This window comes from Acanthaster planci, linkage group LG10 (genome assembly GCF_054643075.1).
Source record: "Acanthaster planci isolate LZ-2023a linkage group LG10, COTS_SCS, whole genome shotgun sequence".
Lineage (NCBI taxonomy): Eukaryota > Metazoa > Echinodermata > Asteroidea > Valvatida > Acanthasteridae > Acanthaster > Acanthaster planci.
Window position 1 is genome coordinate 1,951,934 of NC_141786.1, and position 14,021 is coordinate 1,965,954.

A 14,021-nucleotide genomic window follows, 5' to 3' on the forward strand; every position below is an offset into this window, starting at 1 on the left:
TACATGATGTGTGACTCTGGCTTATTTGGGTCGTAGTCTGGTAGGCCCAGATTGTTTGCCTTTGCATGGCGCTTTACACCTACGCTAGAATGCCGCCTCGTTTAGCCCTTTCAAAGAATAAGTGCCTGTCGATATTTGTTAATAGTTCCAACTCGATGCCGGAGTCCTTTGGCAATGCATCCCACGATAAACCCGGTGACGTGTAATAGTTAGCCGGGTCAAGGCCGTAGGTCTGTTTACAGACTGTGCGGAAGTTCTCAAATACACCCGCTAGCAACAAAACGTCTGTTTCCGCGTATATGTCGTGGTTGTCGCCTAGGTGTTTACAGTTAAACGTGTGCCATACTGTTTGTGCTCGGGCATGTTCTCTCTCGGTCACGGTGGACTGCTTCAGAGATCTATAAAAGACGTCTCTTCGCGCTAGGCTCGTCTCCTGGAATCGGTCAAAGGAGTCGATATATTCGTAAGGGTAAATGCCTTTTTCCAATAATAAATCCGTGTTTTGGGGGAATCTTTCCCCGAAGTTGGTTGAAATCGTTGGGTGAACAATTCTTAACCAGTCGATCGAGTGACGCAGCCATGAAATGAGACGAGTCTAGGAACCTAAGTTGATCAAAGCTAAAGGAGATATAATTTTCGGTATTTTTAGCGATGACTTTAATTTTACCGCCGTTAAACGCTTGTGCGCCTTGCATAATTAGATGTGCGTCGTATTTTCCGAGTTGTGTAAAATCACTGGAATGGGCGTTTGATTTGGGACGACTCTTAACTTTTAATTGCAACTGGTGTGCTCTGGGCCTCGGTACTTTCCCGTCACGTGACAGTGATCTCTGACTGTGCGAGATTTATTGATTGGCTTTGCGCAGGTCATACAAATGTAATCCCTGAAACCATTGGATTCTTTGACTGAACTAAAGGCAGCTTTTTCGTCCTTTGTTTTTGGCTCGTTTGGAATCGGGCATTGGCATTGAGATTCTTCTGTCTTGCCGATAAGCTTTTCACAATTCCAGCATCTGTGGCAATTTTCATCATCTTTTGCAATTCGTTGGGCCAAATAATTGGCTTAAGATTTTCAAATGTTTCGTTAATCTTGTCGACTTCTCTGGAAAGCGACTGCACAAATTTCAATGCCGCGTCTTGACCTCCGTAAGTCTCGCGCCCAGTGCAAATCCCGCCGCATTTGACAACCGCGTAAGAATAGCACACGGCTTATGGATTTGTGTTTAAACCGTGTTTAATTCTTTTGGTGGTACGTTTTCTAAAACAGACTCGAAATCCGTGTAAATTATAAAAGGGGCGTCCTGCTTGTTTTTATAATTTTCAAATTTGAGAATATTTTTGCCTTTGGTGAGAATTTCGACCTTGCACGCCGCTGTGTTAATTCCTTGGCAATCTTCTCGATACCTGCTGAGTCTTTCTTCAATTTAAAAATGTGACAGACATTTGAAACACCAATATTTCTTATTGCCGTGTTTATCAATGTCACCCATCAAACGAAAACAGTTTTTAATCCAACAATAATGACTCGTTTCGCCTTTGGTGAAATAAAGAGAATTCATGGGCTCTTTTTCGCACCTTAGTCTTGTAAAGCACGTAAGTGCCTTCTTTCTCGGTATCAAACACCCAACCAGAGCCTCTTTGCTCGTGAGCTTCCACGTCTTCTAGATGCTGTGCGATTTGCTGGCTCAAAACTTCTTTGATTTCATTTTTAGAAAAGACCGCGTTATTTTGGCTCGTAAACGTGAAAATGCCGAGTTAAGTTTCAGCTCCAGGTTTTCCATTTTGAACTAAATCTTAATGGCGGTTTGTAATTTGTATGAGCCGATTTCCTTAAACTCGGCAAGTGCCTTGTCTTCGAGATACTTTCTCTAAAACTTTAAAAAGTGCATCAGAGCGTCTGCATAGAAATTAGGTATCAGTTCACAATTTCTATAATTGTCTTTGAATCGCCTAATTCCCCGAATGTCCACTTCTTCAATCCCTTGCGGCTTAATGTACGCCTTTATCGCGGTAATCAAGTCCTTTCGAAATATTTTTCCTTTTGTCCCCGTGGCCGTAAATTCTATGTCATTGTCGTGAGCTATTTTTAAAAGCTGGCAATCTGACTGGCAAGTGAGCTTTCTAAATTGCCGTTGGCTTGCTTGATTCGCCTTTACGAGCTCCGACTTTGTGTGTTGTTTGCGCCTTGGTGCCGGTAATGGAATGTCATGCCGTTTAGCCAAATCTGCCAGAAAAGATTTTTTTTTTCAATCGCCTAAATTCTGATAATACTAGGCGGCGTTGTGATTTGGTTTCTCTCTTCATACCTATTTTATATATAGGTTTTTTTTTTTTCAATTTAATCTCATTTTTCTCCGGAGTGTTCGGGGGCTGAGCTGGTTTCCCGAGAAGTGAGAAAGTCCCGGGGAATTACCGTGATCTGGATGGAGTTATGAGGTCTGATTTGTGAAGACACTGAACTGGAGTCACTGATTTCAAATCGGCTCACCCCTACTACTTCTCTATTGGTGTCCTGTCTGCGCAGCTCATTAATTCAGCTCTGTACTTAACTCATGAAACACTTGTACAAAGCGTTGGCTGGTATGGTCGGGGTGGCATATTCTCATTCGGTAAGACTATCACTACAACCAGTTTTGTTATATCACTTCATGGCGGCTCACGAAGAAAGGTGAATATGTGTAGTGCAAGGTTCATTCAGGGACATGTTAAAAAAAAACAGGGTGGCTGAAGACATGGGTCACTACCGCAACATAAAGTGAGTGCAGCCACTCGATAATTCAATCAACAATGTTGCAGTGTCAAACCACACTAAAATATTATGAAGCACTTCTGTACCTTACGCTTTTAGTACTAAACCGTCATTTACGTGCAGTGAATGCAATTACTCGACTCTGAGAACCACCCCGGTTAATTTTTTGGTAAGTGTATACTTTCTTTCAGTACCTTTGTGACATGCGCCCTACGGATGTTGACTTTATTTGCCAGGATTGTCTTTATTAACCGGAATTGCAATATGTTTCCTTGTTCAACTTGAAGGTGTATTATGTGTTAAATGTTTAACCAAAGAAAATCACGAAAACAAAAGTAACCATCGGCGACTCTAGGCGTATTGATTATCCAACATGTAGAAGTGTAATTTTTAATTAACCTCGTCCATTAATATTCTTTTATCGATATTTGTGTACAAACATTCATTTTTTTTAAGTTGCTGTCATCGAAGTGTAGCATTTAATTGAGATTTGAAGCTTTGCAAGGTAGATGAGGCATGAGAAAGGCGAATTTTCTGGAGTTGTTTGTTGCGGGAGGTGGTGAACGCGTGGCGGCTGGAGGATTGGATGAGGGACGAGATCTTGACGCAATCCTGCTGATATAGGGTCGACTGGAGGGCGGCTTCAATGGCATGTCCTTGTCCAGGTGGCTGAGGGTGCATCTTGTGTGTTGAATGCGTTCTCTTAGGAGGGCTCGGCTGGTTGACTTTAAGATGCAGAGGGAGCGGTGGCTTCAAACTGGATCGTGGAGCTTGAGGCCTGGTGGAACTTTTTTCGAGTCTCGGCAGCGTTTGAGGAAAGTTAGGTTGTTGATGTATCTTGATCGTCGGATGGAATTCCGCTGAAAGGTCCTAACTCGTCGAACTGTAGGCTCTCCATAGATCGAAGATAAGTAAGATTTGAAGCTTTTCTTGGTGGATGAAACATGGGAGATTGGCCAACCCCCCCCGGCATATGGGTCCCCTATACCTGAACCCAAGGTTTCCCGCCAATTCCAGGATCCAGCACCTTCATGCAACACCGTACACACTGAGTCATACAACTTGCGAATCCTGTTCCATGCTTCACCCCTTCCGGATTACCTTTATAACCAGCTATCCACTCCAGTCCAGCAAACTCTTCTGAGGACGGCCAGAGCACACTGGCCGGAACGTCGAGTTCTATAAGAACTACACGTCGTCCAAAGAGATTGATTCCATGGTGTACCCGCAAACCCATTCCTGAGCATTCAATTGCTTGTCTCATCGTTAAGAAATAGACTCCCTCTTTGAAATACTGCACCGGTACCTTTGTCAACAATTACAGTTTGCACTCTATAAGCCCAGTCAATTTTAGCCACTACAAAACCAATGGGAGCAGGTGAAAATAGTCGGCCTAAACTTGTAGAAATTTATCACAACACAGTTCACTGCAACAAAACTGGTAAGATGGATCCTACTACACATGTACAATCTCCAGTTGTCAACTATCGCCAGTGGTAGTTTATTCAGCACAACTCATTAAGCTTACCCACTCAATCACATCGCCATCAGTTGTCTCTGCGACACACGCTCAAAAGTACGGCGTCGAACCCGAGAAACGTGTGTTTCCTTCCTCAACTTAGTTTTGCTTATTGTTCAGGGCCGTACACTAAACGCCAGTACGCTTTTGTGATGGAAACAAGACGTACTTATGGAAATCAGGGAATTTATGTAATCAAATTTGCAGTAGCCTTTTCCGAGAAGTGAAACTTCATTGATCTCCTCTGTTCCTGTAAAAGAAATCATGACATTCTTGCACCTGGAGTTCTTGCCAGAATATAAAACGTATTCAGGTGAAGCAAGCGCTGAACTGACGTCCATCCTGATGGCCATCAGCTTGCAAAAAAAAAAATTAAGCCAGATTCAAGACCTTAAATCCGGTACACGATGTGATTTTATTCTGTCACAGTAATTCGTTACCTAAATTGTTAATTCTATAGCACTCCGACAGTCTACGGGTTCCACACGGAGGCAAGAAAGCACAATGAGCTCAGACCTTATGTTTACAAGGCAAAACAATCAAAACTCACCCGTCCGAAGAATCACAACAAAACTGAACTCTCGCGGCCGCCAAAAGAAGCCTCACTGCGCAGGCCCGGCGGGGCTTCCCGGTAGGTCCAGCAAGGGCACCATCCGCACCACCGTGGATTCAGATTGGCGCCCCCGCCCGACCGGCTGGCCCCCGGTGCCAAAATTCTCTAGTTATCTCTGCAATAAATGAAACCTTTTTTAGTAGCATAAACCGTAAGATCACTTCAGAAATCAAAACTGTATACACAAAGCAGATGTCTACGTGGACTTATTTCATGTCTCCTACACGCGACGGCTCTCTACGTCAGCTATGTCGTTGAATTCTGTTTATATGCTCCTATGTCGCTGTTCTTCGCACGTAACGGTAAACACGCAACGAAAAAATACTATGCTGGATTGGATTGCTGGCTTTGGCAATGTTTGTTTCTTTGGAATTTGAATGATCAAATAATACATGTAACATATCACTGTTGAGCCAAACTTAAAAGTCTGTTGAAAAACATGACAGAATTGCATCAGAACTTCATAAACACACCCACATATATAGGTTCCACATGTTAGTTGATGTCAATGCAACGGTACAATGTTATTTTTACAACGTAGAACAACCGATACCTACATACAACATCAGTCAACGGTCACAACACTCACTCAAATTCTTAACATTTTAAAAATGTTGCAAACATTCGCATCTTTCAAACGTATGAAAATATTTGTGTGATTTCTAACGTAATTTATTTATAGTTAGGGGCCTCTGAAGAGCATTTCGTCAGTGTATCAAAAAATGGCAGAAACTGAAATGTGAAGATGTGGGTTTCAATGGTTTGTACTGAAATACCTCTTTCGCAAATTAAAAGTTTGTAAATATTATCGAAACTTCCCTAAAGTTACTTTAAGATATTTGTAACGTTGATATTTATTCAACATGTCACTTATATCTTCAAAGAGTATGTTTCAAGAACAGATATAACAATAAACACCAGCAGATTTCAAGTTGATTCCAAAATCGATAAAATATCTTGAAACTTTACCGACGATAAATTGTTACATTACATTTGCAAAACTTTACAGTGCAGGTTTTTGATGTTTCTGTCTTGTGTTGTTACCAGGTGATGTACCAAGAGGTGCAATTCAAAATGCCAAGAATGTTTATATTTTTGTATTGAGTTCAAATATTTGTGACTGAAATTGATTCAAACAACCTACATGTACTTGACTCGATTTGACTGACTTCTTGCCTAATGACTTGATTCAACTGAAGTCAGTAAATGTTACAATGACACCACTCGGCTCGAGTAACTACACTCCCCTCGAGTCGAGTCTCTACCATAAGCCGCACAATGACTCAACCCGAAACACAAAAAGTATTTATAGTGACTTGAATTCTGCGCTTGTTTCGCTGGCATTGATGAACAACATGTCAGAGTCACTAACTGCCAACACTTTTGCGAAACATCTTTATTTCCCCCAGCTCCAGCTGCGTTTCCTCATAGAAAAGAGTAGTTAAGCTGTGTCTTTTCGTAGATGCGTGAAAATGTAGTAATGCGCCGCATACAAACGCTATTTACCACATCAATCGATGCCCACCTGCCGTCGGGTGACAAGTCTCAAATAGATGTTATAGTGATGGCGCCCTTACGCCGGGTTGGATAGCTCTCAAATGGCACGTTGGAAGCCAGGGGTACACGTTCTTTGTGCTCAATTGGCACTGCGTAAGGAGTGTGATGTCATAACTTAAACGTGATTGGACAAAAAGCCTTTCGCAGACTAAATTTGAATGAAATCTGATACACTGACATCTGTTCCCGTGAACATAACAGTTTGAATTTGATACACTGTTTGGATAAGAAGGGCACATAGGAACCATTCTATTCCAGAGATGGTGGTCGCTGTGCAAAAGCTTGCCCCGAATCACAATGTCTTTAGTCTGGGGAATTCAAATTATGTTTATGTTTATGTGCAATTGGCTAACTTAGTGTACCAGATGTTATTCAAAAGGCTTATGACGTCTATCTAACTGTACACCACCCAAGCACAAAAGCCAGCCAGTTAAAGCCAGCCAGTGACGGTTCCCCTATCTGGAATCGTTTGCCATATGAATAATTTGGCTTTACAACAACATGTTGGTGATCAATTCTAAGCGGGTTCGTAACGCAGGAATTCGTTGCTTTTGACCATAGTTTGAGCGCTAAGCTAGAGTATATTCTTCTTTTCTTCTCTCACAGAGACCACAAAAGAGACGTTTGATTTAGCATTTTGCAATTTTGTATACTGTTTCTAATCATAACAGGGTTTCAGTGTTTGAAACTTTTATGGCTTTTCTTTCTTTTTAAATTGACTAAACGGGGCAGGAGGTCAGTAGCTTAATAGGGTTTTCAGAATCAATGTTATGCTTTCGGAGGTTTAAAACTAGGAAAGTCCTTGTAAAACTTGTTGCTTCTCTTAAACGATTTCCTTTCAGCACTGCGCACGTGGCGTGGAGTACAGGGATGTGTAAACGGTGTATTTGATGACTGGTCGCAGTTGTAAGTACAGTGGGGCAATTATCAGCAATGCACAGTGCAACTAATTACCGCCTGAACGTGAATAGATTCAACAATGGCTAGATTAATGACTATGAGATACACATAAAGAAGACTATTTCTCTTTTCATTTGTATAAATAGGTCATCAACAATTCTTTACTACGCAACCAAGTCACAAATTTAAAGACATATTTCGTTGTGAAAGGAGTTTACTAAGCGATATTGCTGTGATAGATTTTCTCCCCATTGACATACTTGTATTTACATTTTCTCTTCGACCAAAGGTATGAGTTTTGTTTAAAAGAAATTTCACCATAGCAGAGTTAGGAATAACAAGAATCAGCTGTACATTATGCAACCGTCTGTCTGTGGTTGTAGTTTTGATTTAATTTAATTTAATATGTTTCCTTGCGTGCAACACATTTCACGTCAGTCCAGAAGAGACAACACAGAGCCGAATCAATCGAATCAGAGATCTGCTTTACCGTTCATTAGGACGTGCTAGCTGTTGAATATTTAACACATAGGCTACAAATCGTTTTGAAGACTCAAAATTACACCAAAACCTTTCCAGAATCAAAGGTATCTTATGTATTTACTGCTCTCTGTTTGTGTTATTAAATGTAATGTATTGTCAATTTTAAAAAATACAATAAATTCTCCCTTGAATTCATACAAGTACAATGCCCTTTTTGATTGAGATGGTGTCTTGTGGCGGCTACTTAGTTCATTTTTTATACAAAACCACAAAGTGTTTCACTCGTTGGCTCACTAGCAAACTCGCTGAGCTAATGTGTAACGAGGGCACTGTGCATTGTTGTCGTTAAAGACTCATTATGTTTCACCCAAAAGCGGTAGACCGGAAAGTTTCAACCTGGTTCCTCACTGCTTCGGTTTCTCAGTTTCTAAATTGCCAGTCAAAGAACGAGACTGCAATTGCATTATTTTTTTCTACTATTTACTCAAATCAAGCAGTACAAATGATAAATAAAACTAGGTGGAGTGGTAGGGACAATTTGTGTGTTTACAGCCGTCACCGAATAAAAGGATTTCTCCTGTTCACCTCTTAGATGCATTTTTAAATTGAATTTCTTTTTTTTCTTGGTTTTTAAAAGTTGTTTTCTGTCTTCCCATACTGATTGTTCAGCAGTACGTTCTGCTTTTTGTTCTCAGTCTATTATTTTATTCATTTATAAATTGACTTGTATAAACATTTTTACTTTGTTACAGTTACCAGGGGTTTGGGATGGCACATGTCATCTTCTGATGACAAAGTGTTTTTTTGTTTTGTTTTGTTTTTTTTTTTGGCCTACACTGGACAGCCCCTGCCAACGATGATTTTTTTTCCGTTTATGTCCAAAGATTTAACCTAAAATAAATGAATAAATACATTTGTTTCCATTGCACAACTTAACACATTCATTGCTTTCTGAATTATTTATAAACTGCTTCAGTGAACATGCTGAATCAAACTTGTACTCAGCAAAGACTTAAATAAACTCTTTTTTGGTGTTATCAGATGACAACACCAGAGGGTGTTACTTTAACACCGTCGGTGTTACTTTCCACAACTACAGTATAAGTGTTTTAATGCAATGGAGGCTGTTAAAAGTAACACCAAATAACACCAAAAGTTTAACACCAGTGAAAAGTAATGGTTTAGTCCTCTGATAAACCGGGATATTAAATTTAACACCCAATTTTTTTCCAGTGTAACTTCCAAATAATACTTCTGTCGGTAATGGTTTATGTTGTAAGTTCTGTATTTTGAGAATTTAAAAGTGCTCAGGAATGTTTCCTCTTTGTCAACAAATAAACTGAATTGTCCACTCTCAATATACATCACCAGCTGCTGACAACCATGAGTAGCGCTAAAGAGTGCATTTATCTATTGACTAAAAGAGCTACTGTATGGTTTTAATATAACGTACTTTGGATGGAAATATTCAATTGTATATTGTTCACCTATCAGATGATGGTGATTTATTCAGAGTTTTTAATCCCAACAGAGTAGCACCTCAACAAGCAAAATCAAAGAGACATTAGCACAATGTAGCTTTACGCTGAGGCGCCCGTCCATCATTAGTTGGTGCGGTGTTATTTATACGGGCGGGTAACACACTTCGGAAGGCAAATCATTACGATGGGAGTCCGGTGTGGGAACGCACGCTGGTATGCCGTCCTCTGTGTCCATTTCGACTGGCTGCTATGGGCAGGACTCCTAAAAGGACTAGGGGTACTGCTGCCGACGCTTCAAGAGCAATTCACGGCAGAGGCATGGATGATTGGTGGATTGATAGCGACTGTTACTGGAGTTGGCAGTGTCGCAGGTATTTGCTTTATGTTGCTGTATAATAAAAAAGAAAATATCTCCTGTTCAAATACCAGTAAAGTAGAAATGATTCATTGTGAGGTAAAGGTTATTGTCAAAAAAAGATGAATTCTTTGAAAGTGTTGGCACCAAATACAAAACAGTGGTCAATACGTGTAGACAAAAGAGTGTAGATTTGCAACACGAAATGTACTACGGGGACATATGGAACTTGAACGGACTAAATGGCTCTTATGCAGTCGTTTTCCCAGTTCAGGATTGTTTTAGTTCCGGATAGCTTGAGATTTAAGCCTACCTTCTGTGTGCTATTCTACAGTACTACATTCCTAGACAAGTTCAGTTTGAAGAGTAAAATGTAAGATTCATGCTGTACAAAGTTTGATTTCAAAAAAATGCTGTAAAAAATCTAATCTAAGAAAATTTCTGGAAAAAAAATTTGGCTAGATTTCCGATTCGCACTTAAACGATTTGTCAAAAATCATGGAAGCCAAAAAGAAATTGAAAAAAAATATAGGGCGATAGATCAATCACTGTATTTGATCCCAAATAATTTTTCTCGACCTTCATATAAACCTTTGCATCAAATGTCTGTTAATTCAAAATGATTTTGGGAGTTTCCTTTTTCTTATTAATTCGTCAAAATCCAAATGCATGTTTTTCCTAGTTTTGGATGGCGAATGCTGGAAGTGTACGCTAGTTTTTTGCAAACTAGGCTTGTACACACGGGTATAATGCGTTCGCTGAATATGCTAGGGATAGTCGTTGCTGGCTCGATCGCTGTGCAGCTGAAAAGGTCGAGTCGAGTTCTATTTTTCAGTCCACTGGAACCCTTATACACGACCTTATAATTCTCTAAATTAATAAATCTAGCTAAGAAATTATTTTGTTACTGGTTCTTGCTGAAAAATTGATCTTTCCTAAACAGGTCCGTTTTCCAGGCCTTTGGAGGCAATGTTTGGTACCCGTATCGTTGTCACAGTCAGCGGATTGCTCCTAGGGGCGTCTGTCATCGTCTCGTCCTTCACATTTACTGCTATCCAGATGACACTTGCCTTATCCTTAATCGCTGGTACGTACTTTTGTTTCTTCCTGGCCTTTATTGTCAAGCTAACCAGTAACAATCATCGACGAATTACAGTGGCTTCACAGCTGTAGCCATCCTTTTTCTTTGCGAGGCATGATTCGTTTTTCATGACCGGTTACAAGAAGTGTGAATGCACAGTCGTAAGTCAGCACGCACTTGCTGTTGTGACGGTAAAGTTCGACTGCAAAGTATTGTTCGGCCGCTTGTCACTTGACATCAGAAATTCGCAGGCGCAAATTACACTCGACCGAGCGAACCTCGGGCGAACAACGAATGTCGGCCTTACTGGTATTTTTCCGTTACCTGTAGCTCTAGCGGCAGCGTAAAAATAGCATCACATTAAATCATTGTCCATGTAAATAATTCCATTGCCACTGGTCAATGAAATCAGTTATTGCTGTTGTGACCATGTCCCACGCAGGGCCTAGTTCCAAATGATCTAGACTTTAAATCAAGTTATGAGTCTGCACGAGGGATCCCTCCAAAAATATTGAAAGCATTGTTGACTTTCGAACAAGCCTCAACGTGAAGTTCTGTAACTGCCTTCTTTTGACTATTTTTGAAGGGCCTTGTTTGATGATCTCGAATATTTTGTCAAGAGCCATGATGGGTCGACATTTCACCACAAACTACGCGACAGTGAATGGCGTTGCGACTGCAGGATACTCCGTGGGCCTAATCTTCATTGGCCCGTTGACTCAATTGCTTTTAGACACCTACGGCTGGCGAGGTGCCTTGCTACTTCTTGGGGCTCTCAGCATGCATCTTGGTGTGTGTGGCTTCCTGCTGAGATCACCATCACCACCTGCAGAGGTGCGGCACGACTACCTACCGATCAGCTCCAGCGTAGAGGAACCATCAGACGAAGAGTCAAAAAGCCCTAATCCTCGGAGGAAATCCCGACTCCGCGTCCTGATGGACGCCATAAAGGTTCAGGGGAATCTTTTTGGCTGTGGGGTTTGCGGCCGCCTCGCATTCTGGACAGCGACGCTCGTTTACGCTGAATTCCAGATCGTGAGCAGTCTGTGGTTGATATACTTTGTCGCTTACGCTGAATCGAAAGGTTTCTCTGGGTACGAGGCTGTGACTTTCATCACGGCCGGGGGGATAGGCAACCTGATTTTCAAGATCCTTGCAGGATTGGTGGTAGACCGAGGTTGGCTGAAGCTGCGATTGGCCTTGCTAATTTCAATCTTGATAAGTGGCTTCACTCAATTTACACTTCCCTGGCTGAACTCTTATTGGTTGATAATGGCCAACGCCCTCATTTTCAACGGCTTCGTTGGAGCAGAGGCATCATTGACTGACACTTACACTCGGGAGCTACTTGGAGCTGAAGACCTAGTGTCCACTTTCAGTTGGATGGACCTGGTGACGGCCATCATTCAAATCGCTTGCGGATTCTTCCCTGGTAAGAAATATTTCAACAATACGTGTTACACTGCAAACACGGAGGTGCTAACTTGAACATCCCCGGTATTTTCAGGGGACTACATCAACACTTTTCATTGATGTTAATTTTTTGTGTTATTTGGTGTTAACACCTTCCGGTGTATTGCAACACTTAAAGATGTGCAAAGTAACACCAGCGGTGTTGAGGTAACACCGTATGGTGTGGTCATCTGATAACACCAAAAAGTGTATTTACAGTGTAAACAATGGGGGGAAAGAGGTTTTAAGGTAGCACAAGAAATCTTTTTACTTGACGGACAGGTTTTATTTTCAGCTCAGTTCTAATTACTGCTGTATTTAAAAGTGTGAAGTTCTGTCCTGAACGAAGTTTGGCCCTTTTTTACCTCTTGTGGACTCTGTCTTCAGCTGAGTACTGGAGTGTGCCACTAATTCAGGCATTCTACTAATCAAGCCACATTAGCTTGCAACTGGCGTTCCCTGTAAATGTTGCAAAAATGCACTTCGTCATGAAATTATAGTTGCTGTCAATCAGGATAGGTCAGTGATTTTTGTTTGTGTTACACTTGCTACATAAAGTTGGTCTGAAACAACCGGAGCGTGATTTGTGTTGACGGTAAAGAGCCAGAGAGAACACTTAGATAAAAGTTTGTTGTCAGCTTTCAAATGGGTGTGGGAAAACACCTGCCCTCCTTAGGGATACTTGACGAGGCTTTGTTTAGAATTCACTGGATTAATTAAATTCCTTTGACCAATAATATGGATAAACACTTCCGCTTGCGCGTGACACCTGCCTTCTGAATATTCATGTCTGGATTGGAACAACAAACTAACCCCAAATGACCGTCCTTAAATGTTGATGTACGTGCATTTCTTTCATGAAATTTATGACAGGAAGTTATCCTTCCTTGAGTGTCGGTGGGAGGGGGGAGTGAAGGACAATGAAGGACAAACACCCCTTGTTTAATTAAAACTATAGGTAAAGTTCCCCTCGTCTCTCTCTTGGTGGCACACACTGACTAATCTTTGCTTACTTTTCAGGTTGGATATTTGACCAGACTGGAAGCTACGACAAGGCATTTGTCATTTTTGGATTCATCTCTCTTCTGCCGTTGGGGTCGCTGTTCATGGAAAAGCTACGCATACAATGAAAAGCATGTCCACTGCCTCGTCCTTATGGGTTACTGTACTTTTAATTTCGTTCAAATATCAACCCTGGATGCGCAGCTGTCTTTTTGTGCAATGATTGAACTCTGAACAAACGAGACATTGATTTGAGCTTTAATGCATTAATGCAATTTCACCTCCAACCTGACTGGGGGAAATTTGATACTGCAAATCATCTGGATAAGAGGTTAACATTTTATTCTTTCGTTTAAATGCGGTGTTTTTTATTTTAAAAGTCGCCGAATCCACTCTGCATAAAGGCATCACAAACAAAAGTAAACGTTAATTAGCCAAACAACTGCTACTGACTGCTCCTCATTGAGGTATTAGTATTATTATCATTATTATTGTTGTTGTTGTTGTTGTTGTTGTTGTTTAATTGTTGGTGGTGGTGGTGTTGATGGTGGTGGTGTTGATGGTGGTGGTGGGGGTGGTGGTGGGGGTGGTGGTGTTGGTGGTGGTGGTGGTGGTGGTGGTGGTGCCGTAGTTGCAGTTTTTCTTGATGTTGTTCTTGTTGTTGTTGATGCTGTTGTTGTTGTTATTGTTGTTGTTGATGTTGGTGGTGGTGGTGGTGGTGGCGGTGGTGGTGGTGGTGGTGGTGGCGGTGGTGGTGGTGGTGGTGGTGTTGATGGTGGTGGTGCCGTAGTAGCAGTTTTTCTTGATGTTGTTCTTGTTGTTGTTTATG

General features: G+C 41.3%; 1 protein-coding gene across 4 annotated transcripts; it reads left to right on the forward strand.

Moving 5' to 3' along the window:
* Window positions 1-284: 284 nt before the first annotated feature.
* Window positions 285-13,745, forward strand: LOC110983551 (monocarboxylate transporter 12-like). Of its 4 annotated transcripts, none has more exons than XM_022242873.2 (5): window positions 285-469; window positions 9,353-9,673; window positions 10,601-10,744; window positions 11,325-12,170; window positions 13,211-13,745. In XM_022242873.2, the coding sequence occupies exons 2-5, from the start codon at window positions 9,487-9,489 to the stop codon at window positions 13,318-13,320; spliced, it is 1,287 nt and encodes a 428-aa protein (XP_022098565.2). In that variant the 5' UTR covers window positions 285-469; window positions 9,353-9,486; the 3' UTR covers window positions 13,321-13,745. The 4 variants fall into 4 exon arrangements, with proteins under 4 accessions (XP_022098565.2, XP_022098566.2, XP_022098564.2 ...); XM_022242874.2 differs by having other exon boundaries at window positions 285-463; XM_022242872.2 differs by lacking the exon at window positions 285-469 and adding an exon at window positions 2,333-2,918.
* The last annotated feature ends 276 nt before the right edge of the window (window positions 13,746-14,021 follow it).